Source organism: Arachis stenosperma, chromosome 6 (assembly GCF_014773155.1).
Source record: "Arachis stenosperma cultivar V10309 chromosome 6, arast.V10309.gnm1.PFL2, whole genome shotgun sequence".
Classification (NCBI taxonomy): domain Eukaryota; kingdom Viridiplantae; phylum Streptophyta; class Magnoliopsida; order Fabales; family Fabaceae; genus Arachis; species Arachis stenosperma.
The window spans coordinates 13,806,722-13,824,317 of NC_080382.1; the positions used below are offsets into that span (position 1 = coordinate 13,806,722).

Here is a 17,596-nt window from a genome sequence, read left to right on the forward strand (position 1 = left end):
AAAACGTTGAGAAAATTCGAAAACGAAATTCTTTCGAAAAAGGCAATTTTATATTCATGCATTGATTGAAAATCTAGTTAGATATTAAGAGGTATGTGAGGTGAATTAGGATAAAATGATTTGTATGAACTTGTATGAAAAATGACTTATATGTGGAAAATAATTGTTGTCATTAACATAAACTAACTATATACATAACTAATAATTATTTACACACAATATATATTTCAAATACGACAGTTTAATTATTATAAATAACATTAAATACAATATTATTATTTTTATATTCGTACTGCAAAAAATTATAATAAATTTACTTATATAATTAGGTTTATTAAGATAATTAACAATGTAAAGTTTAAGACGATCAACTTCTTTAATTTTTGTCCTCTTAAGCATTTTTATGGCTAAAGCTAGGAGTTTTGTCTCCGATTATGGGTATCATTAGTTTTTGCTTGTTGAGGATGAAGAGAATGAGAGTGAGAGAGATGAGTCCAACGAGGGAGAAAAAAAAATGAAGGAGCCTCACACCCCACGCATCCAGCTGCATGGGTGACACTTGTCATCAAGGGTGACAAATCTAAGTCTCGGGTTTGCGGAATGTTTCCACCGTTTGATTTTGTTAGATTCGATCCTATCCGTGTGATTAGTCAAGCAACAAATCTGAGGTTCAGATTTATAAACTTGAATTTGCTCGTTTGATCTCGATGAATTCAAATTTGATTGTTCAATTTTTGCGTGCGTGTCCCGATTGCAAGCAAATCCGAGGGTCCAAATTTCAGCAAAAGCTAGCCATCCAATTTTGTGGTTTCTTAAATTTGACCCTCTGATTTATTTACTGTTATCTTTTACATTCAAAAATAACACATCCAACTTTAATATCTATAAAAAAAATATTATTGTTAATCCAATATAAAAATTAAAAAACGTAGATTTAAGTCACCATTCATCAATGCACCTCAAACAAAATTTTATATTCAATCTCTATATATCTTTAATTATTCAAAAATCAAAAGTATTAGTCTATTACCATATGACATCATATGAAAATACCATTTCACCCACCTTGAGTTGTAACCCTCGTTTTGTGCTAATAATTAACCCCTTAAGCGGTTATTTATCGCTCTAATTTAGCCAATGTTATGTGTATTATACTATTATTATAGATCGAGAACAATATTTTTTTTTTCTAGAATACTACTACTACTTAGTAGATTTCCCATAATTTATTCCCTTAACAAAACCCAAAATTTTCTATGGCTGAGGCAAAAAAAAAACTGTATTATCCACAATTAAATAACAAGAACCATAGAAAAAAAAAACAACAAAAACGAGGAAAATGGTTAGGATAACGAAAACAAGCATTATATAAGAGATCAAGGGGTCAACAATAGCCAACACCATTACGCGGCACCGTTGACCGTTGACCACCCCCTCTCTCTGTCTCTCTCTCACCGTTGCGTCCGAACCAAGACGCAACACTAACACGGTGCTTTCGCCGAACCTAAACGGTGGGACCCACTCCGTACCCGAACCAAGACAGGCTCGGATTTCTCTCTTTATAAATACTGCGGATTTGCGATTTTCTTGACGCGTCAACTTGTCTGTCAATCGTCGTCGTCGGTAACCAATTTCTCGTAGCTGGAGAGGTAATTGCTCGTTCCTAATTCTCTCTCCCCGATCTGTATGCCGTTCGAAGGAATTGTTATCGTGAATTGAGAATTTCGTTTTTCCTTTTTGGCTTGTATGTTTGCTTTTGGTGTTTGGTTGTGAGGAAATTGAAGGAAAATAATGGAAAATTTTGAGTGATCGGGTTGAGATTGACGATTTTGTGGGACCATTTTGTCGATTCGTGCTTGGAAACTAAAGGATTTTGGTCCATCCGTCTTTGAATTCAAAGGATCCACAATTTTCACGAGTCAGCGCTTTTTCATTTGGATATAGAAAATTTTTTCGATGGAGCGATTTGACCGATTTTTACTTTAAAGGAGTCAAAGGAGATGGTTTTGAATTTTGATCTGAGATCTGAAGTTTTTTTTTAATTTATTTTTTTAGTCTTATTCATAGTGGACTAAATTAAAATTACCATACGATGACATAACAAATTTAAAAATAGACACGAATTTTTCACGTAAATGATGAATCATGACTTATATGCTTACGGTATTATGATATCTGGCGAGCAATTATTTGTAGCTATGGGCTGTAGAAGATGAAACCTTCATGTTTATTCTTGGTACTTGGAAGTTTGTGTTTGAATTTTCTGATTGTGATATATCATTGTTGATTCACTTTTAACACGGCTGATGATTTGTGCCGCAGATAATTCTAACTAGAATTGGACTGAAAAATAAAAAAGGAACAAAAATCAGATCAAGATGGCATTAGTCTCTGGAGGAAGATCAACACTGAACCCGAATGCCCCTCTTTACATTCCAGCCGCCTTCCGGCAGGTGGAGGATTTCTCGCCGGAGTGGTGGCAGCTGGTGACAACACTGACGTGGTACCATGAGTACTGGCTAAGCCAGCAACAGGTTGAAGGGGGCTTCTATGCTGCTGAGGATGATGGATTTGATCAAGATGGCAATGATGTTGTTGATTTGCTGCCTGATATATTTGATCTTGATGCCGGTGAAGATCTTTCCGTGATGGAAGCTCAGCTTGAAGAGTTCATTCGATTATCTGAAGGTAAATAATACGTTAGGATTATCTCAATCAAACAATTTAAAATAGCTGAAAAAGAGCCATGTATTATTTGGATCAATATGTTTGGTTACAATTTTATATTTAGATATATATATTGATATAAAGAAGTACCAAAAAGATTGGTAGTAGGATTGAGGTCTCTTATCAAAATTTGTTGGGATCTAATTTTATTATGTGGGTATATTTAAATTGTTGTCTTCATTTCATGTATGAATTTTCATTCACTTAACGGAGTTGTTAATGATTGCAGAAGAAACTGGACACAAGACATTTGTGGAACAGAAGAGTAAAGCATAAATTGCAAGAGCCAGAGATGAAGCTTGTAAACGTAACTAAGCAAACAGGCTGAATGCCATGGCCTTAATTAGCTTGCGGTCATTTAGCTAGTGTACCCCTTGATGTTTATCTCTAGCTTTTAACTTTCCAGTAACTCTTGTATAGCAGGTTCCGACTTTTTCTCCTCTCTTGTAAACAGGGAAGGAAGAAAGAAAGGTAACAAAAAAAAAAGTGAAAATATGTCGTGTACTGATGTTGTAACTTGTAAGAGATGTTACAAGTGTTAAAATTACAAAAATGACAAAAAGATTTTTTTCTTCTGTCAGGGTTTGTCTTCTCAAGATTATGTACTCTTACTCTCTTTGTATTAATCTGTCACTTTGATTCTTTGCGATATTCTTAGAACTCTAGACTCACACAACTATTCAGCGAAAATATATATTGATTCAAAAATATATTAATAGGTGATAGTGATGTACAGGGATGCAAGTTGTTGAATGCCTAACTCAACCGAATTTGTACATAAGAATAACTTTGTAATAATATTTTTTCAATTCAGTTTACATCAATTGGCCAAGAATAAACATAGACATTACTAAGCTCATTCTCTGTTCTCTATTGCACAAAATTTGAAGTAATACCTCACAAAAATGCAGATATCATCACTAGACATGTACAACGACTCATCTAACAAAACTACATAATCCACGAATGTGACACTTAAACAAGAAGCGTTGCATTTATCTCTATTGCTGAAAACATGCTATTGCCTCTGCAACACGTCAAGTTCAGTTACACTTCTATTTTCACCTGAAAGCACTCTTGCAAAACAATTAAAATGTTCTGCTCAAGCTGATAGCTCTGCACCTGCCCCCACAAAATCTGTATCTTGGTCGTCAAGTTTTTCTCTTTTTTGAGCTTCAAGTTTGGTTTGGTTGCCAATAGCATCAGAGATGGCTCTTGGTAACCAAAAACCAGGTTTTTCGAGGGACCGGGCCCGGTCAAGGACCAATGGCTCTCTCAAGGTTACTTCAACACCATCAAAGGTCCACAGTTTCATGGTTGCTTCACCTTTGAGACAGAGAGAGTACCAACCTAAGCCAGCTATGGCTACATCAACGTTGTTGACCTCCCAACTAGTTCCAGACACCTTAATTTCCATTTCTTGCCACGTGCCTAATTCAGCAGCGTGTTCACTGCCAATGGGAGGCTGAAATAAAATGCAAAAAGAAATGAAGTTAGAGGAAACTTTAAGTCTAATTCTTAGTCGGACACTTTAGCCCCAATAAATTTTAATTACCAAATCAATCTCCACTATGTTGTTAGTCAAATTAGTCACCTGTCAGGTTTTGCTAAAAAATTTAGACAAATAAGCTATCATTATTTAATAAGCACATAAAAGTTCTTAAAATTTTTTAAAATTTTCAGATCAGTCCCTTTAAGTTTTCAGATCAGTGCCTAATTCATCTCTAACACTCTCTTTTCTAACTAATCCTCTTCCAACTAATTGATTATTGTTTCCACCTATCAAGTTCCATTACCCAGGCCCGGTTCCACACTACAAAGAATATGGTAGCTTTTCATCCCGTTCCAACCAAAGGAATGTTTTCGCATTATAGAGTACATTTCTTTGACACCGGCTTTCCCTTATAATTTAAAAAGGTAAACTGAAAGTTGACATGAAAGAGCAATTAATGAAATGAAAAACATATTTGAGGCTCAGGTAAACTGCAGTTTTAGACCTTAACACTAAAATTAGTTATATAGGCATGCTTAGATTTGTGAAAAGAAAAAAAAAAAAAAGAAAAGAAAGGGTTTACCTGCAACCTGACACCAACATGATTACTCCAAACCTCTTCAGCATTTTCTACTTTTCCCATGTGAAGAGAAACATTTGGTGATGCCCAAACGGTCACATATATTGTTTCAACAGAGGCTTCAATAAGGTCAATTCTTGTCAAGCCACCAATGTGCACTGCCTGCCCTACCTGTAAGTCAAAAACCAGTATGTAAGATTCTAAACCACATCTCCATTTTCCAAATTTACATATTGATACCAAAGAAATTGCTATCTCGATTTATTAACTGGAGTTTCCATGGAGCAGGGGGAAAAAAATCAAGCCATTGTCCATTTCTGATAGCCTTTAACGGATAAACAACGTGCATAAAGTATACATATAATCTATGCAATAAAAAGAAGTTAAAGATAACTTAGAGAGCGGCAATAGCAATAAGCCATTAATAACTTGCCTTGATTCTATATGATCGAGGTCGAAGTTCCTTCCGTATCTCAACCATCTTTTGCTCTTCTCTGTTCAGTCTCATCGACATTAAATAGGGATGCAGGAGCCCTGGAGTGTCAAACATCTTAGTCTTAGCGGACAAAATTCCTCCAATTCTCAAGATCCCAAGTGTTGTCCCAGGAATCGGAGCTTCTGTGAGCTTTGTAGCTTTAGCTCCGTGTTTCTTTGAAAATGCATTGATTAGAGTAGACTTCCCCGCATTCTGAGACCCAATCACCCACACATTCCCACGAGGACCTGCCAAGTCCTTTATGAAGGACAACAGATTCCTTACACCTAAATCCTTTCGAGAACTTACAAGATAAACTGCACTTAGTTTAGGTGCTCCTGCAGCACTTGCTCGGTGTCTAACCCATCTATCTAACCTTGCAGGGGAAACCTCTGATGGAAGGAGATCAACCTTTGTAGCCACAAGAACTAGCTTTGGCAGTTTCTTACCCTTCTTCGAGTCATCCTGGTTTCTTTCCAATGCCTTAAACAACGATTTTGCTGCCGTCCTAGGGAAAGAACCATCAAAATCAACACAATCCACAACCATAACAACAACAGTAGCACTGCCATTGCCAGAAGGGTTCATCAACCTAGTGGAAATCAACCTATCGAAATCAAAATCGGGTATCAAATTCTCAGCAGTCTGGTTTTTCACCTGGCCATAATTCCTCAAGGAATGACACCTAGCGCACACGGTAACCTCTTCCTTCACCTTTTGGGCCTCCCTAGCCAACTTCTTCTTCTCAGCTTTCGATACCTTCTTCTTCCTCTTCCTCTCCAGGACCTCCTCAGTGATGTTACCATACCCAACCCCCGCAGGCGCAAAGCCGTTTAAATCAGCCTCATCATCCTCTTCACCCAACAACTTAGCTTCCCACTCGTCAGAATCCCAATCGAAATCATCCGGTAATACCTCAATACCTCCTCCAAGTTCATTTTCAATGCCATCCAGAGACCCCACATCATCATCATCATTTTCTTCTTCTTTTACTCTATTAATATCATCAAACACATCATCATCCTCATCTAATAGTTCATCTTCCATTTTCACCTTCCTTTGTTGATAGTACCCAGGAAGGTTAGGGTCCTCATCTTGCATGAAGACCCCACAACCAGGGCAAATTGGTCCACGACTCTCATCCTCATCTCTCCCCTCACTCAAAAACGGGTTCCTACCCTTTTTCCTTGGCGTGTTTCTTTTCTCTGTTTGAACAGCGGAGCTTCCGTTTACCGCAAAAGCAATAAAGCAAGGAACTTTTCTAGTATGAACAGAATTATCTACACTCCAGTAAAGTATAACTACGCTTCAGCCAAATGGGCATCAAAAAGCGAAGAGCGAGAAACTAAAGCAACATGAAGTGGGATTCTAGGTTCTTACCTGTGAAATGACGCAAACTCTTGAGTGGTTGATCAGGTACGTTGTTGAGGAAGGAAAACTTGCACGCAGGAAAATTAAGAGATACAATTGTAGAGAAGAATATCGCCATGGCTTCCAATGCATGAAGCGAAGCAGAGAGGAACACTGGTTCAAGTTCTGCAGCAGAGGGAACGAAGGAGGAGGAAAGGATTATAACCAAGGTTCTGACAACCGAACCAATCATCAAACCGCTTTAGCTATTGGTTCACTGATTTATAGGTTCAACCGGTTCGACCGTAGTTAAACCGAAAAACCGTTTTATAATAAAATAATAAATAAAAAATAAATAAACACACTAAAACATAAATATAGTCTAATATAATCGTTAAAATATCATCTAAATTAAAAGTACTACATAAATCAAAATATTATGATCTCATTCAAATACTTTCGTATTGTACCTTTTGCTTTCTTTTTTGTCTTTTCGTCCTAACAAATTAAATACAATATATGATAAGCCTAGTATAACATATTAACTACACAAAATCTAATTGTTATTGAGTGTTGGACCTAAAAACTGTCTCAAAGCTCTACTGTTAATACTTAATCAATAGCTCGAGCTATTAGAGGCCATCAAACAATTTAAGTCTACTTCCTCAATGTCACAAGAGTAACTTAACTATGCAGATTAATATACCTCCCCCCTCCAAAAAAAAAAAACAAAACCAAAAAAAAGTGCAGATTAATATGATTATTTATTCAAGAAAAGAAAAAGGGACAAATAAAGGGAATGTTCACCTCTCTGGAGCAGTATTAAAAAGCTTATCAACTTCTGCAGGGTATAGGGATCGATCCTAGAAAGTGTCAAGTTTTGAAACATCAAAGAATAGAAAGTATAAATTAAAATGAGCATGGAAGCTAACTAAATGGAGGTGCATATTGGAGTGGATAAAAAATGTTGTTACATACTTTATCTGTATCCAACAATCGAAAGGTACCATTCAAAAACTCTATAGCTTCACTTGTTAGCTCCACACTCTATCTCTATGCATAAGAGTCTGATCTGAATAATAACAGCAGCAAAGTTCAACCAATGACAGCAGCAAAATTCAACCAATGACAGCAGCAAAATTCAACCAATAACAACAGCAAAATTCAACAATTATTCAACCAATAACAGCAGCAAAACTCATAATAATTAACAATTATTCAAACCATAACAAGTTTACAGATTATTCAACAATTATTGTTTGAAAAAACCTAGAAGCTAGAAGCATAAAAGTATAATCTCAAGCTCTCAACAATATCACAACAATCCACTCCAACCCAATAATCTCAAGTTCTCAACAAACAACATCCAAAATTATTCAAAATTATTCACAATTATTCAACAAACAACAAAATTCAGTTCAGTAAAAGAAAAATCAATTCAGTAAACAACAATTATTAAACAAAGTTCACAGTTCAGTTTACAGAGCTTCACAGACTTCACACTTCACAGTTTAGTATCACTATATCAGATTATCGTATATCAGACTTCAGACTTCAGTTCACAGAGCTTCATAGATTCAAACAATTATTCAATCATACTCATTAGGGAGACAGAGACATGCAACAGTTATTCAATCAAACAATCATTGTAACGAGGGACAGAGACAAGGAGCGGAGTGACCAAGACGCCTTCAGTTCACAGTTCAAAAAATTACCTGAATGCTCGAAGACGCCTTCAACAGAGCATGCAAGAGGGAGACAGAGACACCGAGTGACCAAGACAAGGAGCAGTGGTGGAAGGGAGCGAGCCCTGTCGCGACGGCGGCGGCAAGAGGCGGTGGCTGAAGTGCTGAACGGAGGTGAGGGACGGAGGTGAGCTCGATGAGATTGGGAGGATGGAGTTAGGGCTAACTGGCTACTGGAGGCTGGATCTGGGCATCAGGATGGAGTGATGGACTACGGAGTTACCGAGAGATTGAAACGGCAACGTTTGGATATGCATTCAAAAAACCGGCCGGTTCACCGGTTCAACTCCGGTTTTGAAATCTCCGGTTTTTCTGTTTGTCCGAGTCGTATTTCTTCACGGTTTACGGTTCAACCGGTTCGAACCGGTTTTCAGAACCTTATCTATAACGATATGAAGAAGAAGAGGAGCAAAAATGTTGGGCCCAGTTTGGGCTTCGGCCAATTAATGAAAAAGAGCAAAAAAACGTGGCTCAAGGTGAGGTATGAAACCATCATTGAAGGCCATGGAGCTGGGAAGACGGAGTGAAAGTGAAACTGCTCACCAATGTTTGCAGATGTATCTCTTTCGGGGCTAGGTTATCCGGCCCAGACAATGACCAAAAAACATCACATGTGATGACCAAAATGCCACCACGATTTGACTATATATAGAGCGTTTGGTCAAAAACTTGAAACCAAAACGAAGACTTGAAATAAAAAATGGCGCGAAAACAAAAACCTGGGGCTCCAGAACCAAAACAAAAACCTTTGTCTCCAATCTCCATCGGTGAAGAACCACAACCTCTTTGATTCTCATTTTGGATGCTCCATCTATAACCACGATTGTTACATTCTCATTTTTTTCACAGGTAACTGCGAGATCACTGTTGAGGCCAAAAACTTCACATGCAAATCCGAATCAAACAGCACCGTAATCTCTCTCCCGAGAAACGGGAAGATAATAGTATCAGGTGTTTATTCATTTATTTTTCGGTTTGATGCGATTTTGCTATTTATTCATTATTTATTTAATTTTGCCATTTTTCTGCCCCTATAAACAGTGGCACAAGAAGAGTATGCGAACAATGGAAATGCTACTGGGGATTTAAATTCCGATGATAGAGGTAAGTGGTTTATGTTTCCATGTGATTGTGATGTTAATTTTTTGCATGTGGATACAATACGAATTTGTGGAAATGATTATGGGAAAATGCATAACTGCAATTACTGTAATAGCATGACGCGAATTTTAAGTCATTTGAGCATTCTTTTTTGTTTTTGTCCTGGCGGAAAAGAGAAGAGCTTGTTAGTGTGTCTTATTTGGTTTTTTACTGTATAGAACATGAGTTCATGCTTGTTAGTCCTAAAGATGATGCTGGGATAAGCAAATCCTACCTTCAGGTAACACCCTTTTCATTGTTGCTCTGTGTGTACTCCTCACTCTTCTATAATGACTCTATATATCTCTAGAAATGGGTTTGCAGGAAGTTCTAGAGATGTATAAGGCAGAGCTACCAGGAATGAATTATGCTGCTAATACTGGAAAGCAATCAAAATTTCTTGAAAGATGTGTGACCAATGGGTAGTGGGTTCTTACTTCTATGATGTGCTTTCCATGATAGTTATTGCTTTTGTTTCTGTCATGTATTGAAATAATGGGAGCTTTTGGTTTTGGGAACAATTTTTAGCATGTAAAGTGTAGCTTAGTGTTCATGTGTACTGTGCCTAGTTGAGAGGTATGTATGATAGGTTTTTTTATTCTTGCTTGCTTGTTCATGCAGGAAATATCGAACACTACTTCTTAATTCCAGTTCTGTTGAAGATTCCGGAAAGGTAAGTTTGATACATGGCTGTAAGTAGAGAATCATCATGAGTAACAATAGTGTCATTTCAATGTATAAAACTACTTTAAACTGAAATAAGTAAATTGTGTTCCACTATCCTAAAGGTTGAAGGACAATGCTTCTGGTCATATTTTGCATTATTATAAGTTCTGCAAAGCCTGAGTCTGTTTCCTAAAGTGAAAAAATGTCGTTTTTATCCAAGACTGTTTGGCATGTAATTGTATTGAAGTACAGGACTAAAGAATGTATTCAGTAACCATTTGTGGAGTGTTTTGGTTCTTTTAGTAGATTGGGCTTTCTAATGAAAAAGACCTAGCAATCATCAGGACATAGAAAGAACAAAAAATAAAATTCTTACCATCTCCTAAAAAGCTGTGCTTATTGATGGAAATTAGTTGAATGTAATCTTAAAAAAAAAAATATTTGTATGGCAATAGTGTAGCATATTATTGATATATTTTATGTCATTTACAGGTTATAGCTGCAATTACATATCAAATCATCCCTGCAGATACAGAATATGCAGAGATCCCACTTACAGCTGTGAGGGAAATCTACCAACGGAAGGTCTGTTCTAATATCTAGATTTCATTCTTAATTCCAGCTTTTTGCTTTTTAAGCAACATGTGATTTCTTGTCAGTTTTAAGAACTTTTGTGTGTGTGTGCATCGAAAATATTCTGGGCATTTCTTTGATTGCAAACTTCCAAGTGTGATTTTTCCGTCTTTTCTGACTTTTAATGAAGTTAAATTGATGGTGGATACCTTTGTGAATTCATTCTCCATAAATGTGAGTAGTACAACTTTAGAATGTACATAATCAAAACCAATATGATCATCTTTTTCACATTGATGCCTCAGAGTGCCTCTTGGTGAAGTCTTAGGGCATATTGTAGTTGGCTGTTTCTCTTTACATTTATGTGTGTCTTGACCACAATCATATTCTCTGTTAATTACTAGTTTATATCCTGTAGGGTTTTGGCCGTCTGTTGTTTCTGGAGCTACAGAAGAGACTTCAAAATATTGGTGTTCGTTCCATTTTCTGCTGGGGAGACAAAGAATCAGAAGGATTTTGGCTTAAACAGGTAATTTATAGATGAAATTTGTCTTGAGAAGATTGTGTAGCCTCTTTCGGCTATTTTTTCTTTCTTGTATGAATGCATCTTGTTTCACTCCTTGTCTAGAATATTTGATACATACAAACACAACTATCATTGTGAGAATTATGTTTTCATTTTTCTTTTAGCTACATACTTATGCGTTTTAGTGAAAAGAATTAATACTTGTGATGAGGTATGTCATGTTATAAGATTACTGCTCAATAACGTCAAGAACATTTGTCTTCATATTTCATTAGAACTACAATTTTTCTTTCCTCCTGCAAAAGATAATTCTATGGTTCTGATGTTCTAAGTTATCTCTTTCTGACTGCAAATTCAGGGTTTTATATCAATAGCACAGGTTGATGCCAAAGGTAAAGCCCGCAGGTTTCCTGTAAAAGCTAGTATTCGCAAAGCATTATGCTTTCCTGGTGGTTCAACTCTCATGGCTTGCCATCTAAGGACAGAATTCTCAGCCGATGCAGCTGACTCTATGCACTGTCTTCCTTCACCTCTCTGTCATCATTCCTTGACACCTGCCATTGCTGAAAATGAGCAGCTGAAATGTTCAGGATTGCTGCACATTGATTTGAACCTGTCTAATCATTCAACCCATATCATAGAAAGTAAAGATAAAAGTCAAGCTGAAGGTTTGATGAAAGCTGGATCGTCAAGAGAATATGGCAAACTGTGTGGTAATACATTGATCTATCTATCTCTCACACATTAGTTTTGGAAATCAAAATGAAACTAAAGAATCTTTTTATTATAATGTCTAATTCATTTCTTGCTGCATTTATATCTTTCACAATATGAACAGGGCTTGACAGTCACAATCTCGAACATGGCCGCAGTGACATTTTTCCTTTTGTCAGAGCATATGAGGACAGAAATGCTACTGCTGCAGAAAATTCACAGGATGAAATTGATGATAACATGAAGCTTTGTCATCTTTTTCCAAAAGGTGCAAAAAGGGGCTGGGAATCCTCTATATCCTCATTGAAATCTAAAAGGGTGAAGGGAAGCCAGTTGGCTGACTGTCGATCAGATTCTAGCAACGGTTTTACATCAGAGGCTAATAGGCCCAATCCTTGTTTTCAAGAAGTCCCTCGCGTTGATCCTCTGAGTGCAGAAGTTTCTGAGAAATATATGGAGGATCATGTACAATTAGAAGCACCCAACGACAAGGAACTGCCGTCAACTAAACAATCCTTTAGAATTATGTTAATGAATATTGCAGATGATACTAAGAGAACACAGCTTTCAAAGGTATGTTTATTTCACCACTTCACCAGAGCAATTTATAATTACATACTAGTGAGGAGATTGCTGGCATTTGTGGTTGATTTATGTGTTCATTTATACAGAGACTTAATTTGATCCTTTTGAATATATAATTGAGAAATGCTAGGGGCCCATTAAAATTTATTGTTTTTGGCCATCACTTAGTCATCAGCTCAATTTTTTTAGTCTAGTTCCTTTAGTCTAGTAATCCAACAACATACTTTATCTCATACTTTTAAACATTGATGGCTAACTGATGGTCAAAAACAATAAATTCTGATGATCCTCTAGCATTCCTCTATATAATATTATTGATTTTAAGTATTGAGACGTCTGGCAATTTAAAGATCATTGTAATTTTTTACCCTATTAATGGTTATCAAATGAGTCATGTTTCTTTTTGGAACATAGCAGCCATTAAAGATTTGTTTCACATATAGGTTATTGAAGACCTTGGTGGAACTGTTGCGTATGATGGAAGCATGGTAACACATGTTGTCACAGGAAAAGTGAGGAAAACTATGAATTTCTGCACTGCTCTCTGTTCTGGGTAGGTTCAAATTTGTAATCCTAAGAAACATGCCTAGCTTCATACTGAAATTTTATTGTAGTTGGAACTTGAAATACTAGTTCTCGGCAATATATGTTCGGGTGAATAATATTCCTCTCATATCGTGCAGTTGAATATCCGAATATCTGTGGCCACCAAATCTCAGTTTTATACATCTCGAAACGATCTAGTGTGCTCGTTACCAAAGTAGGATTGTGGATATTTGAAGAAAGCTCTTTTTTTTTTTCTGAAAATAATAGTTGCTTTCAAAAACGAATCCTTTTTTTTGGGGTTATGTTATAGGTTCAACTATGCTAACCAAGAGATTATCCAACAATTAACATTATACCTTACTTTGGAGAAATGCTAAACTCCTTCGGTTCATGATATCATTGGGAAGAGAACAATTATATCATACTGCAACTGGAACAAAAAATTCATTTATACATGTTGCGTTTCTTTTATCTGGCATTTCACATTGTAGATTCTCAATGTAGGGAACACTGAGTTAGAGGATCTTCATTCTGTCATTCACTGTCATAGCCAAATTGTGAAAAACTCAGTGCTAGAATTGTGATCTTTTGTATTTGGGGCTTTGGACCTTGCCAGGGGAGAAGAAAATAACATTTTGAAGTTTGATTCCTAATTTCCTATGAGTTCTGCATCTGTTAAGATGCCCTACTCTGCATTGATTATGTTGATTATTTATATTTTATAATTAGTAACAAAATATTGATAAACTATACAGGGCTTGGGTGCTCTCATCAAGTTGGTTAAAGCAAAGCTTTCGTGAAGGCAGATTCGTCGGTAAGCTGGGCAATTTTATCTTGTCTATGATTATACTTAGTAATTATTCATGACAGCTTACACACTCATTTGAGTCATCTCACCAAAAAATGAAACGCAGATGAGTTGCCTCACATACTGAATGATGAGGAGTACATGCTGAAGCACAAATCTGATTTAAAAAGTGCAATCTTCCGAGCAAAAGCTAGCCCCCATTCTTTGTTTAAGGGCTACAATGTATGCATTGCAGCTCATGTTCGAACTCCTGCTGACACTCTATCTGCTATTGTCAGGTCTGCTGGTGGTAATGTAAGTATTTATATTTCAGAACGCTTAAACAATGCTTCATTTCCCATCAATTATACACGCTGAAAGTGCTAAAACCCTAAAGCCTTTTTTTGAATAATGAAACATTCGAATGCAAATATTATGCCTATCATATTTCTTACCTTTGGAGGTACTCTTCTGAGTTATGACAATAAAACAACCCCCCCCCCCCCTCCCCTTTTTTTTCTAGAAAAGACAGTAATAATTTAGTCAACCTAGTTTTGAAAATGGGAAAGTTTTTTGGACAAGTTTACTAATCTGGTTTGATCTAAAATCATTCTTTATATTAATTTTATAAAGCATGTTGCAATCTGTTTTCTTATCCTCACTTGTGAAGTTGTGATCAATTTCCACTCATTTTGTTCATTAGGTTATCAATGGGCTGGAAAAAGTAAATGAGACATCAACAACAATCTTTGTGACATGCGAAGAAGATACAGAAGAAGCAATGATGGCTGCAAAGAAAGGAATCCGGACTTTCAGCAGTGAGTGGTTTATGAACTGTGTTATGAGACAGGAGCTTGACTTGCAGGCCTCCCAATTCGCTCAGTCCTTATGAGGAAGTATGTCAGCATGGCCAGTGATTATTTATCTGGTGCAGTACATAAGAATTTCTCTGATAATTTAGTAATTTTGCCCCTTTCTATTCCACCATTAAAATAAGAATGTGTACCTTTTAGTGACATTGCTATGAAGCACCAACCAGGTTGAACTTGGTGCATCATGCATTCAGTTAATTATATCAAATCATGATAAATGTTACTCTCATAGTTTCAAATTTATAGCAGTGCATTATTGCATGGATCACCAGGTTAAGCTTAGGATTTTTGTGTCTTATATATTTGTTTGAGATTTCGACTTTTTCATGTCTATTTATTTCTGAATATTATATTACAGGTATTGCAATAACATATGAATGATTGAGTAATATTATGCATAATAGCAGTGCACTTCTGGTTTGGTTTTCCGTTTCATAAGATATATATAATCATTAGTAGTTACTTTAGATCATCAAGGTGATGCAATAATAATGTAAATTTGTGTAGGGCATGAAATGAAATACTAGGGTTAATGATTAAATTAGTTCCTAAAAGATAAGTTATTTTTTAAATTTGTTATTAAAAAATTTTATCAATTAAATTAGTCTTTTAAATATTACAAATTAATTATTTGTCTTTCTGTCATTCAATTAATAGTTTTTGTTAATAATTAATGATATAAAACGTTAAAAGACAGTATATATGATACTTAACTTATTCTATTAGATTCTAAATAAATATATTTATAAAAATCTATCAATTTAGTTTATTTTTTAATTATATAAACTTAAATTTTAATATAATATAATACTAAATTAATTATTGAACTATTAATTGAATGACTGAAAAATAAAAATAATTAATTTATAATATTTAAATAATTAATTTAATTATAAAATTTTTTAAAAACAAATTTAAATAACGAGCTATATTTTAAGAATTGATTTGACTATTACCATTGTAGATTGAGTTTTCACCTTATTCAATGGAGAATATAGTGGAAGCCATGTTTCGCATTTAAAGGAGGGGGCAAAGTTGATGTCTATGGAAATTTGAAGTCTGCTATATATACAAGTATTTTTGGCTTACAAGCTATACAAGTTGGCCCAAGTCCAAGAAAAGAACACATGTACTACTCTTTTAAATTGAGCTACGATTCTGCGAAGAGTAGAAGAAATTAAGAAGAAAAGATACAAATCTCCATAAAAAATCACCAGAAAAAATGAAAAAACATTATTCAAGGTACTGTTTTACTGTTCTTTTAGCTTTTTTTTCTAGATCGTCTCTGCTGTGCTTCATCCTTAACTAGCAAAACATTAAAAGATTTCAAGAAGAAATATACTGTTTCTTCCTGATATTGGGTGTATTTTTTAGATCCTTTGGATGTATTTCTTAAATCATTTGGGTGTATTTCTGTAATCATTTGGATGTATTTTTATAATCCTTTGAGTGTGTTTTTTAATCGTTTGGATGTATTTTTGAAGTTCAATTATCTTCAATTTCAAAGCTTGATTTCAGAAACTATGAAAATCGAAAAAAAACAGAAGGAGATCGAAGACAAAGAGAGAACGTACGAAGGAGATCGAACAAAATTTGGCAAAAAATTCAAAAAAGGAAACAAAATCTTTTAAAAAAATGGAAGTTATATATTCACGCGTTAATTGATTTGGATTAATTTAAAAGTTTGTTAAAGAGACACATAACATAAACAGCATATTTAAGAATTTTGTTCTCTTCAGATTTATAAAATTTGTAAGCACAAAATATTTGTACGTAGAGATTAATCCAATTAGTCCATTAGAGGGCGGCTAATAGAACATAAGAATATTTTCAGGAGAGAAGGTTATTTCTCATTAGTCACCAACTCACCATTTGATCCATTAAATTTATAGTCTTAATGACTGGCTTTTCTAAATAGTAAATATGGTACACAAAAAAGTTTTCAAAATAGGCATGTGAAAGTTTCCAATAATACGCATGTGGTCCATTTAGTGGGACACCATACACGAGTTGGAATTTAGTGCCCTTTAGAGGAGGCCACCTACCAAAGTACCCATTATTCCTAAAACCAACAATGAGGCCAAGGCCATGTAATAATGAAATAGTTTTCAACATTCAATTAATCCATCATATTAATTAATAATTAATGATCTCTTTTATTTTCAACTTATTGATGCATTTTTTTCCAATCAAAAGCGGCAGAGAGAGGGATAAGAATCAAACATATAACTTAGGATCAAATAAGATTTATCTGACTATTAAATTGTAGATTAATATTATATATGATAAATATTTTAAAATAATATTAAATACATTTAGAATATTATCATAAATTTATAATATTTTATTCCAGTAATAGTAATTCATATAAAGCACTTAGATTCATTTTCTTCTTATTTGAAAACATGGTGGTTAGGAAGCTTCATACAGATAGACATAATGTTAGGTTGGATGGTCAAATGGTCATAGATATAGTCTCTGCGCAAAGTTCACACGAAACCGATTGTTTCTAAAAGTAGAAGGTGGCGTATTGTCATTTTATCTTCTGCTATCTACTACTAGCAGTAAAAAAGGAATATAATATTGTCATCGGAATATTCTCAATAATTATTAAACTAGGATTGTTGTAAAATAAACGAAATGCAGTACAGGTAAAATGCAACAGTGGCAGTTACAAGTGACAAGATTGGATTTGGATTAGCCGCAAATTTTGCTACCTTAATCATTCTCTTCACATTAAACAATTAACAATACAAATTATCTGTTCTATACTATTCGCACGGCTTTATCTTCACCTCTCTCCCTCACTCTAACACAG

General features: G+C 35.1%; 3 protein-coding genes across 5 annotated transcripts; 2 read left to right on the forward strand and 1 right to left on the reverse strand.

The window, feature by feature from the left end:
* The first annotated feature begins 1,409 nt into the window (after positions 1–1,409).
* Positions 1,410–3,307, forward strand: LOC130932461 (protein EARLY RESPONSIVE TO DEHYDRATION 15). The gene is made up of 3 exons (XM_057861792.1): positions 1,410–1,649; positions 2,323–2,688; positions 2,957–3,307. Exons 2-3 carry the CDS (start codon positions 2,379–2,381, stop codon positions 3,001–3,003), a joined length of 357 nt encoding a protein of 118 aa, XP_057717775.1. The 5' UTR covers positions 1,410–1,649; positions 2,323–2,378; the 3' UTR covers positions 3,004–3,307.
* Positions 3,308–3,472: 165 nt separating this feature from the next.
* Positions 3,473–8,577, reverse strand: LOC130932460 (GTP-binding protein BRASSINAZOLE INSENSITIVE PALE GREEN 2, chloroplastic). Of its 3 annotated transcripts, none has more exons than XM_057861787.1 (7): positions 8,340–8,577; positions 7,603–7,696; positions 7,432–7,487; positions 6,655–6,810; positions 5,233–6,554; positions 4,803–4,970; positions 3,473–4,192 (listed from the first exon to the last, which is right to left on the reverse strand). In XM_057861787.1, exons 2-7 carry the CDS (start codon positions 7,632–7,634, stop codon positions 3,830–3,832), a joined length of 2,097 nt encoding a protein of 698 aa, XP_057717770.1. In that variant the 5' UTR covers positions 7,635–7,696; positions 8,340–8,577; the 3' UTR covers positions 3,473–3,829. The 3 variants fall into 3 exon arrangements, with proteins under 3 accessions (XP_057717770.1, XP_057717774.1, XP_057717771.1); XM_057861791.1 differs by having other exon boundaries at positions 4,803–4,966; positions 5,229–6,554; XM_057861788.1 differs by having other exon boundaries at positions 7,603–7,691; positions 8,340–8,567.
* Positions 8,243–14,903, forward strand: LOC130933710 (uncharacterized). The gene is made up of 14 exons (XM_057863329.1): positions 8,243–8,483; positions 9,219–9,320; positions 9,411–9,473; positions 9,689–9,750; positions 9,834–9,931; positions 10,131–10,182; positions 10,668–10,760; positions 11,167–11,277; positions 11,633–11,987; positions 12,113–12,561; positions 13,017–13,126; positions 13,875–13,933; positions 14,034–14,221; positions 14,610–14,903. Exons 1-14 carry the CDS (start codon positions 8,243–8,245, stop codon positions 14,796–14,798), a joined length of 2,172 nt encoding a protein of 723 aa, XP_057719312.1. The 3' UTR covers positions 14,799–14,903.
* Positions 14,904–17,596: the final 2,693 nt, after the last annotated feature.

Bases quoted from the DNA above. Each gene is read 5' to 3' on its own strand.
- LOC130932460 (XM_057861787.1), bottom strand. From the start codon at position 7,634: ATGGTACCTTTCGATTGTTGGATACAGATAAA. The intron at 7,488-7,602 runs GTATGTAACAAC...GACACTTTCTAG, and splicing joins GATTGTTGGATACAGATAAA to GATCGATCCCTATACCCTGC. The intron at 4,971-5,232 runs GCAAGTTATTAA...TTTGACTTACAG, and splicing joins CTCGATCATATAGAATCAAG to GTAGGGCAGGCAGTGCACAT.
- LOC130933710 (XM_057863329.1), top strand. From the start codon at position 8,243: ATGCAACAGTTATTCAATCAAACAATCATTGTAACGAGGGACAGAGAC. The intron at 8,484-9,218 runs GTGAGGGACGGA...TTTTTTTCACAG, and splicing joins GGCTGAAGTGCTGAACGGAG to GTAACTGCGAGATCACTGTT. The intron at 9,474-9,688 runs GTAAGTGGTTTA...TTTACTGTATAG, and splicing joins TTTAAATTCCGATGATAGAG to AACATGAGTTCATGCTTGTT.
- LOC130932461 (XM_057861792.1), top strand. From the start codon at position 2,379: ATGGCATTAGTCTCTGGAGGAAGATCAACACTGAACCCGAATGCCCCT. The intron at 2,689-2,956 runs GTAAATAATACG...TAATGATTGCAG, and splicing joins GTTCATTCGATTATCTGAAG to AAGAAACTGGACACAAGACA.